We start from the raw sequence: 13,901 nt of genomic DNA on the forward strand, positions 1-13,901 counted from the left end.
GGTTTGTTCGCGCAGGCTAGGCATGGACCGGTTGTTGTGAATGGTGCGTTGGATCAACCAGCTGTGGCTCAGAAGCGCTGGCGTGTTTCGAATAGGGTGGGTTGCAAAGCGAGGTTGTTGTTGAAGATGGTTGACGATGGGGTTTTTGTGGTTCCTTTCATTGAGCACCACCATAATCATTGTTTGTGCTCGGATGTGGCTAAGCCTTTCCTGCGTTAATCATTCCATGGATGTTCAACACCAAATTTTTGTGCTTAAGTGTGCCAGGGCCAATGTTGGGCCTAATAGGTCGTTTCGCTTGGCTAGGGAGTTTGGTTCATATTCTAATGTTGGTGCGACATGTGTTGACTTTAAAAAATTTGAAGCGTGATTTAATGGCATATATTGGTACTTCTGATGCTCATATTTTTGTGAAAAAATATATTTAGAAGGTAGACAATTGCCCAAACTATTTCTTTCAATATGATTTGGATTCTGAGGATCAGTTACGGAGGGTGTTTTGGGCTGACCCTATTGCAAAGGAAAATTTTGCAGCTTTTGGCAATGTGGTGTCGTTTGATGCGACATATGGTACTAATAGGTAAGCCACGTTTAAAAAAAAAAATTCCCTGTGGTTCGTTTATTTTTAAATTTCTAGTATGTGCAGATTGGTCTTATTTCTTCGTGCATGCAGTGTGTTAACGCTCATGGTTCTAATCGTTTTTTGGTTTGGTGTTATGTCTTGCAGGTATGGTATGGTATTGATTCCATTTACATGCGTTGATAATCACAAGAGAGGCGTCACATTTGCAATTGGTTTGATTTCTCGTGAAGATGTGGACTCTTATGTGTGGCTTCTTTAGCAATTTAAAACTGCAATGGGTTGTGTGCCTAGTTGCACTATCACTGATCAAGATCCTTCGATGCGGATTGCAGTCTCACGGGTGTTTGATACTACGCAGCACAGGTTTTGTATGTGGCATATAATGTCAAAGGTTGGTGAGAAGGTTGGTAATGTTCTATGTAAAGACGAGGAGTTTCGGCGTGCTTTGAATGATGTTGTTTGGAATGAGACGTTGTCTGTGGAGGAGTTTGAGCGGGGTTGGTAGGATGTAATGGAAAAGTATAGCCTTGGTGATCACTGGTGGTTTCGTCTTATGTATGATTTGAGATCGTTTTGGATCCCTGCATTTTTTAATGATCTTTTCATGGGTGGTTTGCTTCGCACAACATCTAGGTCCGAAGCTACAAATAGTGTGTTTGGTAGTTGCACAAACCAACATGCTAGTTTGTCTGAGTTGTTCAACAATTTTGAAGGAGCTATTGATGCTCAACGTGTGTCGCAAACCAAACTGAATGCCGAATGTGATGGCCATTTTCCTTTGTGCCATACTCTGTTGTTGATTAAGAAGCATGCGGCTACAGTGTATACTGTCAAGCCGAGGTTATTGCGGGATCTTTTTTGTGTCGTTCTGTGAGTTCAATTGTTGAAGGGATGGTAACCCGGTATGAGGTTCAAGATGGTGATGAATTGGTGCACACGGTGATTTTTTACTCTGGTAATATTGTTGTCGAGTGCACGTGTAACATGTTTACACGAGTTTGTTACTTTGTCGTCACATTTTATGGGTTTTCAAGGACCGTAGGGTTGTTTCTATCCCTTCTCGGTATATGGTTTCACGTTGGACTAGGTGTGCTTGTGTGCGGCAGTTGTTGGGGGTTCAACGTGGGGTGTCTGCGGATGTAGATGTCGCTATTGGTGAAGCTTGGGCAGAATTCTTTTTGTGCATGACCATGGCTTCACGGAGTGTTGATCATGTTATGAAGCTGACTGCAGCTTTGAAAGACTTCAACGCTGTTTTATGGGATGAGAATGGTCCCAGCGATCACTCTTCTGTTTCTAAGAAGCAACTATTTGAGTTGTTTTGCAGTGCTTCGCCTGATGGTCAAGTTGATATTCATCTTCCTCCTATCTCTAATAACAAGGTTGGTCGCAAACGTTACAAAAGTACAAGGGAATTAGCTGTCGAAAAGTCTGGACGTCGTCAACGACAATGCCAAACTTGTGAAAAGTATGGCCATAATAGTCGTACCTGCCCGATGCGCAACGCGAACATATGAGGAAGGGGGTCGTATTGCTCTTTGAATTTTATTTAAGTTTAAACACATTGCTATGGTTTTTACTTCTTCATTGACTTGTTCTTATTCTGCATTTTCTGTTGGTTTTCAAATAATGGATTTGTTTGTTTTGTTTTTGGGAATGGTTTTCAAATATGTGGAACAATTTTATCTCATGCGTTTTTTTACATTCCCCAATTGCACAATTTAGGTTCGTGTCTTGCACATTGTTTCTGGAATTTTGTGCTGGCTTGCACATACGCTTCCTTTGATGTTGCACATCAATTCAACTGTTCTTTAAATAATCATATGGCTTTGGTATTTTTTTATTTTATTTCCCGTTTTTTTTTTACATTCCCAAATTGCACAGTTTAGGGTCGTATGTTGCACATTGTTTCTGAAATTGTGTGCTGACTTGCACATACGCTTCCTTTGATTTTGCACATCAATTTAAATCTCGGATTTCATGCAAACATGCAGTTTAATAAAACTTAATATTTACGTTGTTTTATTAACTTCGCACCAACGAATCCCTATCGTGATGCATTAACTATTTCTACGTAGGTGCACATCAGCATAACGGGTCAAAAACTATTTAGCCGATTACGGGTTATTTCTAATTACACTTAACATTGCATGAATACATACACCGTCGATGCACATACCGGTTCTGTCAGTTATATCGTATTTGCACAATGTTGTACACCACTGCAGCACGAATTTGGAAAAAAAGAATATGTATTCCTCATTAACACAGCGTAAACACTTGCACATTTGGATTTGTTTTAAGTCTCAAACATTTGGTATTTACATGGTTCTTTTCTTTCTGTTGCCACTAATAGTATCCTTAATGCTACAACTTTTTAAGCAAAGATACATTCATGCACATGAAATGGAATAAATATAAATCAGCCTGTGTGCTCATGTCCACACTGGGAATTTATCCCTGTTTGCATGTTGGACTACTTCACTGTTTCTCTACTTCTAAACCATGATCATGCATTTCGCAAAAGCTTAACAAAAAACATTTCTTTGTCGCAAATTTTAATTGTCTAGTACACCATTGTTCATTTACCTTGTTCTTGTCTCTTAAAGTCATCAAAACTAATGTCCAATCTCACATCAAACCACTTACCCCAATTGCGTGAACACCCCCTGATAGAAAAGTGGTGAGTTTTGAAAGTTTTTGCTGTGTTGCTCATTACATTCGCTCAGTAGGATATCCTTCATGTACTTCGTTCGTAATGTTTCTATTGTGGTCTTGTCTCCCTTGCTCATCCCACATTCCCAACTCCTCGCTTGCTCACCAATGAAGCACTCCATGTGCCTCATTGCATATACTCCACTGTCTGGATTTTCTTTGGCATCCCTCCAGGGCATTTGCATTCTCTTTGGTTCCATGTGCAGTATTTCAGCCGCCCTTTTATGGTCCTTGTTATCGTCTATGAAGCACTCGAGCATGTCTTTCTGATTTCATAAGATCTACACGGTTAGTAACTCTTATCCTATCACCGTTTTTCATTATTTAAATCTGTAGTTCAACTCTAATTTATTTGTAATGATGCAGACCAGTCTCTACATTTCAGGTTAAATACTATACAGAATGCACAGTATTTTATATAAGGCGATGCTCATTACAGTATTACGTTGATGCACTCCCGTATCACTCAGTTTCTTAGTATATACTAATCTTTATGCCCACCTTCCATTACTCTTTTTTCCATCACTCATGCATTATATTGAAATCACATTCGTGCTCATCTCCTTTGTATATACTTTGAATTATTACGTACCCAAATAATTTTACAAACATATGGTTTGAGGTGCTTACCAAATCTTCAGGGATTTTGTCATATACTTCCTCTCTTTTTTTTCCAGCTGATGAATTGTCAATGATTTGCATTCCCCCCCCCCCCCCCCTCCCCCAGATCGACGGCAATGACATAGTAGTGAGATTTGTTCAATATGGGGAATAGAAACTGCATTGCACATTTGCCTCAAAATGCTTAGCAAGTATTTTTTAAACCCAGGAACAAACACATATAACACATCTTACCCATTTATGTCATATGTTAACTTACCATGTCAATCTCCGCCCACGAACTATATGGGCTGAATAGCAGCTCGCTTTTCATTTTCCTTTTAAATAGCTTGAGCCGTTGTGCTCGTGTCCCTGTGTACCCCACCACTGTTTCCATCTGCACATGAGTACATATTCATATTAAATCCACTGAAGTATTAAAATTATTTGTGTATTTCAAGATTTTTTTTTTAATTCGTATACCGTTATTTTTGTTGATGCGAATAATCGCGTGGGATGGATGCTTGGTTTTTTCCATTCGTTGTCATTTTGTATGCATGTCCAGGTGTCTATAACTGTCTCATTCACTTCCTTGCCCGTGTCGAGGGTCATCATGTCAAATTTAAATGCTCGTTGTCTGTTGTAGTGGAAGAGCTCCTCGTTTATGGAATTTTAGACGCGATTTTTGCAACACTGATATGTAGTATTACTTGAGTTTTTCTGTCCTCTAATACATATTTTTAGTTGAAGTATAAAAAATTTGTGAAGTTACCTTCAACACATATACCTAGGCAGGGGATACTTATAATGAAACTTATAATTTATAACTTTCCAGACTGTATTCCACACACAACTTTTTGCATAGTCTAATTGCATGCTAGCTTCTCAATAATTGCATCAATAGAATGTAAGTGTGCTTTGTTTGGCCTACAACAGAGACATGGCCTTAATTATTAAAAGTAAATTAGGCTTAAACATTCTCTGCATTTGGCTTTTCTAAAATGATCGAGATGCAATATGTATTACCACAACAGTTGGCTTAATGTCTTTTCACTCTTTTGTCCATGTCCCTCTGACCCTCTTGGGCAATAGTTATTGCGTGGACCGTAGTCCATACAGCTACGGTCTAAAAATGACGTTTTGTTTATTATTTTTTCTCGCGTGTTTAGTTACAATATACATTTTTATAACTCATAATGTACATTATTCTAATGTATAATATACACTATTTTAAAACATAATGTACATTATTATATTATCCCAGATGTTTCATTATTCTAAACACGTAATGTACAGTATTCTAACACATAATGTACATTATTTTTACTCATAATATTCACGACGATGTTTTCGACTGTGGTCTACACAGTTGTGTGAACCATAATTTGCCCCTCTTAGTCATGTGGATATTTAGTAGCTCTTTATTTCTCGCCACAGTGGTCACCTTCTCCTCCGTGACCTATAAGTCACTTTTTTTGCCTGAAATTTTGTCGGAGGATAGTCAGAACCCTAGTTACCTGTGATAGTATGTCATTAATCAAATTTTGGTATTCATTGCATCAAAATGAATTGTTGATAGGTGTAATTACACCTCGAAAAAATTGAGAGGCTAATTTACTTTTCAGCTAAAATTTGAAGGCTTATTCAACCCTTTTCCCTTTCTTATTTTCTTCTAAATCATGTGGAAAGCATTTAACGTCCACAAGTAAACCAGGCATACTAATCGCTGGTTGATTATATTGATCATTCAAAGCTAGCTTTATCAAGTATTTTAAGCTAAAAGAATCCTGCATCTTGATTCTAAAAGTCCAACTTCAACTAATTACCTCATCCATTTTTCTTTGCTAAAATTAAAGGAGTTTGAATATCATTTTAGCAAGGCGGCTTTGTGGCTGACCCTAACTAGAGATTGATCAGATAGTGAAAACTAAGTTGAAAAGGAGTTCACGACATAATCCAAGGATTGCCATGGACTCCAAAATTCTACTTCCTACTTTTATTCTTTTACTCAAAATTTTAATGATAACATTTTTCTTGGGACTCAGAACAAAGATAATCTATTATCTCTTGTTATATATAGAGTAAAGAATATAATGGGAGTCCATGTAATATAACTAACTCGTGTAATTATAATGACTGTGAGTGCAACAGATGGTTGGACTACTACGGAGGATGCTAGACTTCTTGAAAGAATTCAAAGCAATAACAAGGTTTTAGAACTGTACTGTTCCACCGTTTTATTTATACTATATTCGAACTTAGTTATATAGTTGTTGACAACAAAGATTAAATGCATGAGAGAGCTGATACTTCATCATTACTCTCATTGCAACTCGATTAAATTTGATTTTGAATTTTTTAATGAATTATTATACTACTATTTAAACATGAATTTGGTATTTAGTAGAACATGAATTTTTTGAACATTACTTTTATATTACAAATTATATTGTATTTTAATTTTAATAGTGCTTTTGTTTATAAATATAATTACATATTAACATTTGAATTTTGACAAAATAATAATAATTATCAAAATATTAAAAAAAAATAACTGTTTAGCAAAATCGCGATGAAATATGATGTTAGAAACAGAATATTCGATATCATTATGACGATGAAATTGGTGACGGAATTTTGTGAGGAAAGACGAAATTTGCAACGGAAAATTTAGCGACGGAATTGCGACGATAATTATTTCCGTCGTTATATTCACGCGGAAATAGACAACGGAATATGAGTTCTGTGACAGAATATTTTCTCAAGTGATGGTGACAGAAGGAAACATTTCTGTCACCTAAATCGCGACGGAATGATTTATGTTGTCTATATTGCGATGGAAAATTCCATCGCCTTTTTCGTCACCACCGCTAGTGATGGATTGTTTTCGTTTCGAAATAAAATGCAACAAGCCTGGAGCCTACGGAATTCTTTCGTTGCAAATCGTGATTTTTCTTGTAGTGAATGTTTACATGAAACAACTACCAATGTATATTGACAACAAATTTCCTACGTTACTCATGTTAATTACAAAAGTCTCTAAATAGTTTGAAGCAAGCACTAGTACGTGCATGGTTCAAACGTCTTCAAGATTGTCTATTCTCGATTGGTCTTAAGGCTTTAAAATCTTATGTATCATTGTTTATCTTTTCTACTACTAATGTTCAAATTTATTTAATTGTCTATGTTGATACATACTAATAATTAGCAGCAACTAAAGTTTCTTAGCTTGACTTTCATAACAAGGTGGTGATAATCCTATCACAACGAAGGTATGTGTATGTGTGTGTTTAAACTTCATAAAAATGATAATAATAACATGAACATAACTACAGAAGAAGATAAATTACAATATTTCTGCTACAAACATCAGTGTAATTGTAATACTACTTAACTATTGTTAGAATAGAAGTGTTATTTATATGATATCATGGTACTTAAAAATATACCGGTCCGATGATGTTTTATTCAATCTTTGGCCTTGTGAATTAGTATGAAATGGTAAAATAAATAAATAAATAAAAATTCTCAATTCTCAAAGCACCAATAACTTGAATTTTAGGGGTGCCATGCTGAAACACAACACACATACAATTTAATTACAAAGTGGAAAATATAAAATAATAGCATTGTACGTACATGCATGTCATATATCACAACTATTATTTCACAAAAGCAAAGCACACTAGCAAGAGAGGAGAGACTGAAAATAGGAAAGCAGTGCAGATTCTGAAACTCACAAGTGGTGGTGTGTAAGCTGAAATAAATGGTTTTGAGTTGTTGTGCTGAAATAAATGGTTTCCCAAAGGAATTAAATCAGCTTTCACCATCATCACTTGTGAGTTTGGGAAAGCTGGTTTAATTAATTCTTTTGGGAAACCATTCATTTCATTTTCAGCAGATCAGAACAACTGAAAAGCAGCATAGATTTGTACTACAGTGTTGTTCTTCAATTCAAGCAGTGCTGCTGGGAGAAGCAGAAACGCTGGTGTCTGTCATCCCACCCCTTGAAGTGCTCCTCGATTTTGAATGGTGAGTTGTGGAAATCTCACCATGTGGTTGAGTTTCTCTGACAGAAGAAAGCTGCTTTAAACTTTCCTTTAGATCCTTCAATGGAAGCTGTTCCTTTAGAACCTTCACAACTTGAGACATGGATGGTCTTTGATCTGGGTACTGGTCCAAGCACATCAATGCTAGTTCTAACGTTGTATCAGCTTGATTCCAATCCACTTTGTTAGATATGGTTTTGTCAACTAGATTCATAAAATGCCCTTCTCTCTGCTTTTCACGGGCTGCCTGCAATGCATACACACAATATATGATATATATGATAACATTACTCACAACGACTAACGATGCAATGATATAATTAATTAAGTTTGAGTCCGATCCTCACGAGATCTGGAAGGTACTCGGTGTCAGCCCCGCTGCTAGACATTGAAATCTTTTCTTTCTTTCCACTAACAACTATAAGTACAACAACTCCAAAGCTATACACGTCTGCCTTTGTTGTTAAAAGGTCATATTTTGCGTATTCAGGTGCCAGGTATACCCTACAGAATGATTTCAGGTGAGGATGTGCCAGGAAAACCTATTGGCTATTGGATTTATTTACAATTTTTTAGAAACATTCAGGCATCATTGTCCAGAAAAATGAGGGACAGTATCATTACACTGTTCCATCCACCAGTGACTTTCCCTGGTCATGGAGCCTGGAAAATCCAAAGTCAGCTATCTTTGCATTGAGATTTTTGTCAAGAAAAATGGTGGTTGGTTTAATATTTCCATGAACATTTTTCTGCTTGCACTCATGAAGAAAAGCTAGACCTTCTGCTATGCCAAGGCAAATGTTGCGCCTTGTTGGCCAATCTAATTTCAACTTGTTCGAACCTGTAAGGAAAATACTGTTGTTTACTGCTGCTAGACAAGCTAAAGTGAAAAAAAAAGAAAAAAAAAAAAAAAAACTTCAGTATGAAGAGGCAGAGATAGATAGATAGATACACTACCAAAAAGTGCATTTTGAAGGGAATTACGGCCTATATCCTCATAAACCAGCAGCAGTTGGTTCTTCTCTGCAATGCATCCCATCAGCTTTACAAGGTTCGGATGTTCCATGAGAGAAATTGTAGAATCCTTTTCCCGAAATGCACGTATTATATCTTTTGTGGCTGAAACCTTTTCAACTGCAACGGCTGTTCCATTGCCGAGTTTGGCCTGAATTGAAGTTAAGTAACTAACAGTGACTCTTGTGTAATGTCAAAAAGTGATCGGAGGAGCTAAATGTCTATTGTAGGAACTGTACTGTTAGATGTACATCATATCTATATTAAAGAGAATTTCATTATACTTGAAACAAAACTAACCTCATAGAAAGTTCCAAATCCACCCTCACCAAGTTTGTCCTTGAAATTGTTGGCAGCAGCTTTTACTTTATGGAAGTTGTAAAGTCCTCCAGGATACAACTCAACCATTCCTAGACGAAAAATCGGTGGAATAAATGGGACAGTATAATCAACACAGAGCAATGGCTGGTAGAGATCAGTCCCACCCACCCCTCCCCCACAACAACAACAACAGTACCAGTAGGCAAGCCAACTGTTTAAAAAGTTGAAGTTACCTTCATGCGAATTGTCTTCTATCTTCCAGAAATAAACCATCAACACTATCAGAAGAATTAAGACAGATAATGAGATTGCAGCCATCTTTGGAGGAGACAGATCACTCTCTTTAGCTGGATCAGGAAGGAATTGGCATCAAGAAATATCAGATAAGAAAAGTAGTAGGATACAATCGAAATGGTGCACTAGTAGGTAAAACAAGTATATATGACTTACAAGGATATACAGAAATTGCAGATATAAGTGGACCTTGGTACATCATTGAACCCTTCCCTGACCAATATAAGTGAATCTCCAGTCGACTATTGTTAACTATAACATTTTCTATTTCCACAGTGTAAGCCTTATTTACACCCTCTGCTTCCTTTTCTATGTGGAAATTTTTAAGTTCATTCTTTCCCTGCAATCATAATCAGCTTTCAAGATTCCAGTTTGTCAGCATATATATAATATATATTGTAATGCTTCTATTGGTAGTTGTACCATATATACCTGGATATCCACATCAAAAACTCGACCTGATTTGTTGATATATGGGGTTTTATAGTTGCCGTTGCTAACTAATTCAGCAAAGTGAAGTTTCACAGTGTATTCATCATTTCTTAAACAAAATCCATAATACTTCAAGGAGATTGGGGATACACGTGCTGAACTGTAAAGAGGGACATCACCAACACCAACAATGCATGTATTGTTCATTATGTATTCGTCCTTTGTTGATGTGTAGGATCCCATACTACTATAACCCCATGTTAAACTTCTACTCAGAAAGAAAGTTGAACTTCCATTTAAACTCAGATCGCCTTCATAAATACTTCCATTTATTTTCATTGATTCACCACCACAGTTTATAAATAGATGGTCTTCTACTGCAATTGAGAAATAATTGAAGTGTCATTATATTTGAAATAAATGTTTCTGTTAGTTAAGAGTCCATACAATTTGTTTTGAAGAAACAAATTCAGGTTGCTATGCTATGCTTTTGTCCAGATTATGTTATTTTAGACCATTGTGAAGAAAAAGTTACAAAAGCTTTATCACAATATACTTACACAGGTATTTTTTGTCGCTACAGGTATAGCCAACATGTTCCCAATGTGTACCCCTAAAATATCAAAATGAAAGCAAAACAAGATCATGCACTTCAAACCAACTAGCACATTTACATTTTTGCTTTTGAGCGGAGAAATAAGTGTCCACCAAATGAAGAGGAAGTGCTTACCCTTCACTGGAATTAAGGGATGAAAAAAGGTTCCTGCAACAGAAAGATCCAAAGTATGGTTGATTTTCAAAGTATGAAAAATCGAAAAATGGAGTATAGGGAAAAAGCATAATAAAGAAAAGCATAGTCAATTAGAAGTCCTCACAAGTTTGAGGAGTTTGAATGCAAATTTTGAATTTCTGCGACATTGTTTGTGAAAAAATTTTCAGACACATCACTGCAAAGTGAACAATAAAAATAAACCAGTATTAATTATCATTAGATGGAATGGAATGAGAACAAGAGTGAAAAGTAGGCTTAAATGGTTCAAATCCTACCTGATGAGATCATTGTTGCTAAAATCAATAGACATTAGCTTCTTTAATGTTGATTTTATCATAGGGAAAAAGTGGATATTCTAGATTCCAACACCTAAAAACTCTTAACAATCCTTATTGCAGAACAACTTCCTAAGAATAAAATGAATAATTTAATATCTAGTTAAGGTTTTTGTTTTGGTTCAGAGCACTTACAAATGCCAAGTTAAATTCATTATCCATTTTGGAATTGTCCCATTGAGCTTATTTCCTCGGAGAAATCTGAAAAACATTGCAAAGATGAAAATAACATGTACAATGTTTTTGTGAAACACTGAAACCAATGGATATGATGCGTTTGCACTCATGAACACGTGCATGCCAAAATTCTATGTAGGGAAGAAGATATGTAGTGTAAACTCCCTTACAAGTATGCTGGTGGGCTGGAAACATATTTTGGAATCTGACCAAACAAACTATTGAAACTCAAGTCCCTGAATAAGAAATGGAAAAATATAATGAAAATCAAATATGTATTTATTCACAAAACATGCGAAACTGTTCATATGTGGCTTGACTTCAGAAAGAGCTGAGAATTTTTCCAATGCTGGAGAATAATTTGCAAATATATATTAACGGAAAACTTACAGAGAATACAAATTCGGTAGGTTCCAGATTATAGGAGGAATAGGGCCACCAAGTAAACATTTCCTCAATGTCCTGAAAACAGATGATGAGAGGCATTAGGGCAGAAGCCTCAAAGGGAGCAAAGGAAAAACAAGTAATTCAGCATGAGCTAGCTAGGAGTGTGGTAAAAATCTCACAGATATTCCAAGGAACTCAAATTTGTTAAATTAGGAAACTGCGACTCTCCTCCAACTAAGTCGCTAACACGCCTGAATGATGGATGATATGACAGTGAGGGATTACACTAAAATCTTGAACATTGTAGTAAATTTCTTTTGCATGTAAAACAAGACAAGATGAAAAGATGCTTAAATTTATCACAAGGCTTACAAGCTCACAAGATTTGTCAACTTTGAAAATTGATCAGTCAGAGGACCTTCAAAATTATTTCCTAGTAGAGACCTACTCGATCAAGAAATGAGAATCATATTATAAAATCACAATTAAGTTTCACCAATTGTGTTTGGTGATATGTCAGTGTGTGTGTATATATATAGATGCCTTACAAACGAGTGAGGTTTCCTAGTTGACCAATGGAATCTGGAATTCGTCCAGTCAAGTTGTTCCCTCGAACATTGCTGAAGAAATTAGCATAGCAAATGACTGATTAAGTTGAAATAACATAATCTAATCTTACTCCTAAATATTGCAATGTCTTCTTCATGGTTGAATTGTAAGTGTTAGTCAGAAATTAAAAGTAACCACAACACTCACTTACAAGTATCTCAGATCAACCTATACATCTTCTTAATCCTTGTTGGAAATTCACCAACAAATTTCCATATTATATATGTAGATACCAGAAATCATTTGTTACACTGATGAATGATAAACTAACTGGTATTAAAAAAAATCAACTAAATGCATCAATTGTTATCCATTTGTTTCAAAACCATCTAATCAATTAAAGCAAACTAGTATTATTTACACACTTACAGAGTTCTAAGAAGAGAGAGCTTTCCAAGCTGATTGGGCAGAGGACCAGAGAGTTGATTGTCACTAATGTCCCTGAATTACAAAATGGGAGAACAAAAATCCATTCAGATTTCAGAAAAAAAAAGGATAAAATGCAAGGTATCATGTCGCCTTACAAAATCATCAAGCTCTTAAGGTTCCCTACTTCAATTGGAATTGCTTCTGACAATAAATTATCGCTCAAATCTCTGAAAAAAAACAAAATAATAATAATAATAATAATAATAATAATAACAAAGTCAGTAGTACTCAAAACAAACAAAAACTAAATAAGAGTAATCTAATAAACAAGAAAGAAAAATAACAAAACAGGAACTGAAAGAAATTTTACTTACAGACGCGTTAGGTTTACGAGGGAACCCAGCTGAATTGGAATTGAACCATTAAACAAATTTTCAGATAAATCCCTGTAATGGAAACCACAACTGCATTTCAAACGATGTATTCAATAAACTATAATAAATAATACAAAAATTCTTGCCAGCCCAAGTCACTTCTAGTAACGCTTTTCTATTAGCCAGAAGTGCACACTCTATGATTTCTTTTAAGATTGATTGATAAAAGGTTGTTCGGTAAAATAATTAGCTTATTAGTTAATTTTAACTTATTTGATCACTATTAACTATTTGATTTAGTTTAAAAATTAATATAAATGTTTGGTTAATCAGTTTTTTTGTAATTTCAAAATGCTAAAATTCAAAAAATTGTTTAAAAACAACATTTTCAATTAGTTTTTTGAAAAATGAAATTATATCATATATCTATCAGCTAACAACTAATTTACCAAACATTTTTTTATAATCAACTAATGTTATCAACTAGTCATACTGTCTAACTCAATCAGCTAACAGTTATAAGCTAATAACCATTGACCAAACAAGGCCAAAAACGTAATTGGGTATTTGGTAAATAGTTGTTAGCGGATTGGGTTAGTGAGTTTGACTAGTTGATAGCATTAGCTAATAAATATGTGATAATTAGTTGTTAGCTGATAGCTTATTAGATGCAAAATTACTTTCTCAAAAAGTTTATCCAAAAAATTGCGTTGAACAACTTTTTAAATTTTAATATTTTGGAGCAATAAATTGTTACAAAAAACTAATTAATCAAACAATCATATTAATTATTTTACCAAATCAAACAACTTATTGTGGTCAAATAAGTCAAAATTAACTGATAAACCAACTATGTTACCAAACAAGGCA

General features: G+C 35.2%; 1 protein-coding gene across 3 annotated transcripts in view; it reads right to left on the bottom strand.

Annotated features, from left to right (window-relative positions):
* Positions 1-13,901, bottom strand: part of LOC109162481 (probable LRR receptor-like serine/threonine-protein kinase At1g53430) — a 78,913-nt gene that overhangs the window by 44,457 nt on the left and 20,555 nt on the right. For 2 of the 3 annotated variants that reach the window (XM_019311188.1, XM_019311186.1), the window contains 19 exons: positions 13,032-13,103; positions 12,813-12,884; positions 12,658-12,729; positions 12,228-12,299; positions 12,052-12,123; positions 11,859-11,930; positions 11,683-11,754; positions 11,463-11,528; positions 11,251-11,316; positions 10,884-10,955; positions 10,739-10,771; positions 10,569-10,621; positions 10,009-10,385; positions 9,733-9,916; positions 9,516-9,629; positions 9,262-9,371; positions 8,905-9,112; positions 8,572-8,788; positions 8,295-8,451 (listed from right to left, as the gene is read on the bottom strand). In XM_019311188.1, the coding sequence (XP_019166733.1) occupies positions 8,295-8,451; positions 8,572-8,788; positions 8,905-9,112; positions 9,262-9,371; positions 9,516-9,629; positions 9,733-9,916; positions 10,009-10,385; positions 10,569-10,621; positions 10,739-10,771; positions 10,884-10,955; positions 11,251-11,316; positions 11,463-11,528; positions 11,683-11,754; positions 11,859-11,930; positions 12,052-12,123; positions 12,228-12,299; positions 12,658-12,729; positions 12,813-12,884; positions 13,032-13,103 (2,161 nt within the window). Of the gene's footprint in view, positions 1-7,409; positions 8,195-8,294; positions 8,452-8,571; positions 8,789-8,904; positions 9,113-9,261; positions 9,372-9,515; positions 9,630-9,732; positions 9,917-10,008; positions 10,386-10,568; positions 10,622-10,738; positions 10,772-10,883; positions 10,956-11,250; positions 11,317-11,462; positions 11,529-11,682; positions 11,755-11,858; positions 11,931-12,051; positions 12,124-12,227; positions 12,300-12,657; positions 12,730-12,812; positions 12,885-13,031; positions 13,104-13,901 lie in introns of those variants that run through there. The other variant, XM_019311187.1, reaches the window with a different exon arrangement.

The sequence above is a fragment of the Ipomoea nil genome, unplaced genomic scaffold, assembly GCF_001879475.1.
Source record: "Ipomoea nil cultivar Tokyo-kokei standard unplaced genomic scaffold, Asagao_1.1 scaffold2942, whole genome shotgun sequence".
NCBI lineage: Eukaryota > Viridiplantae > Streptophyta > Magnoliopsida > Solanales > Convolvulaceae > Ipomoea > Ipomoea nil.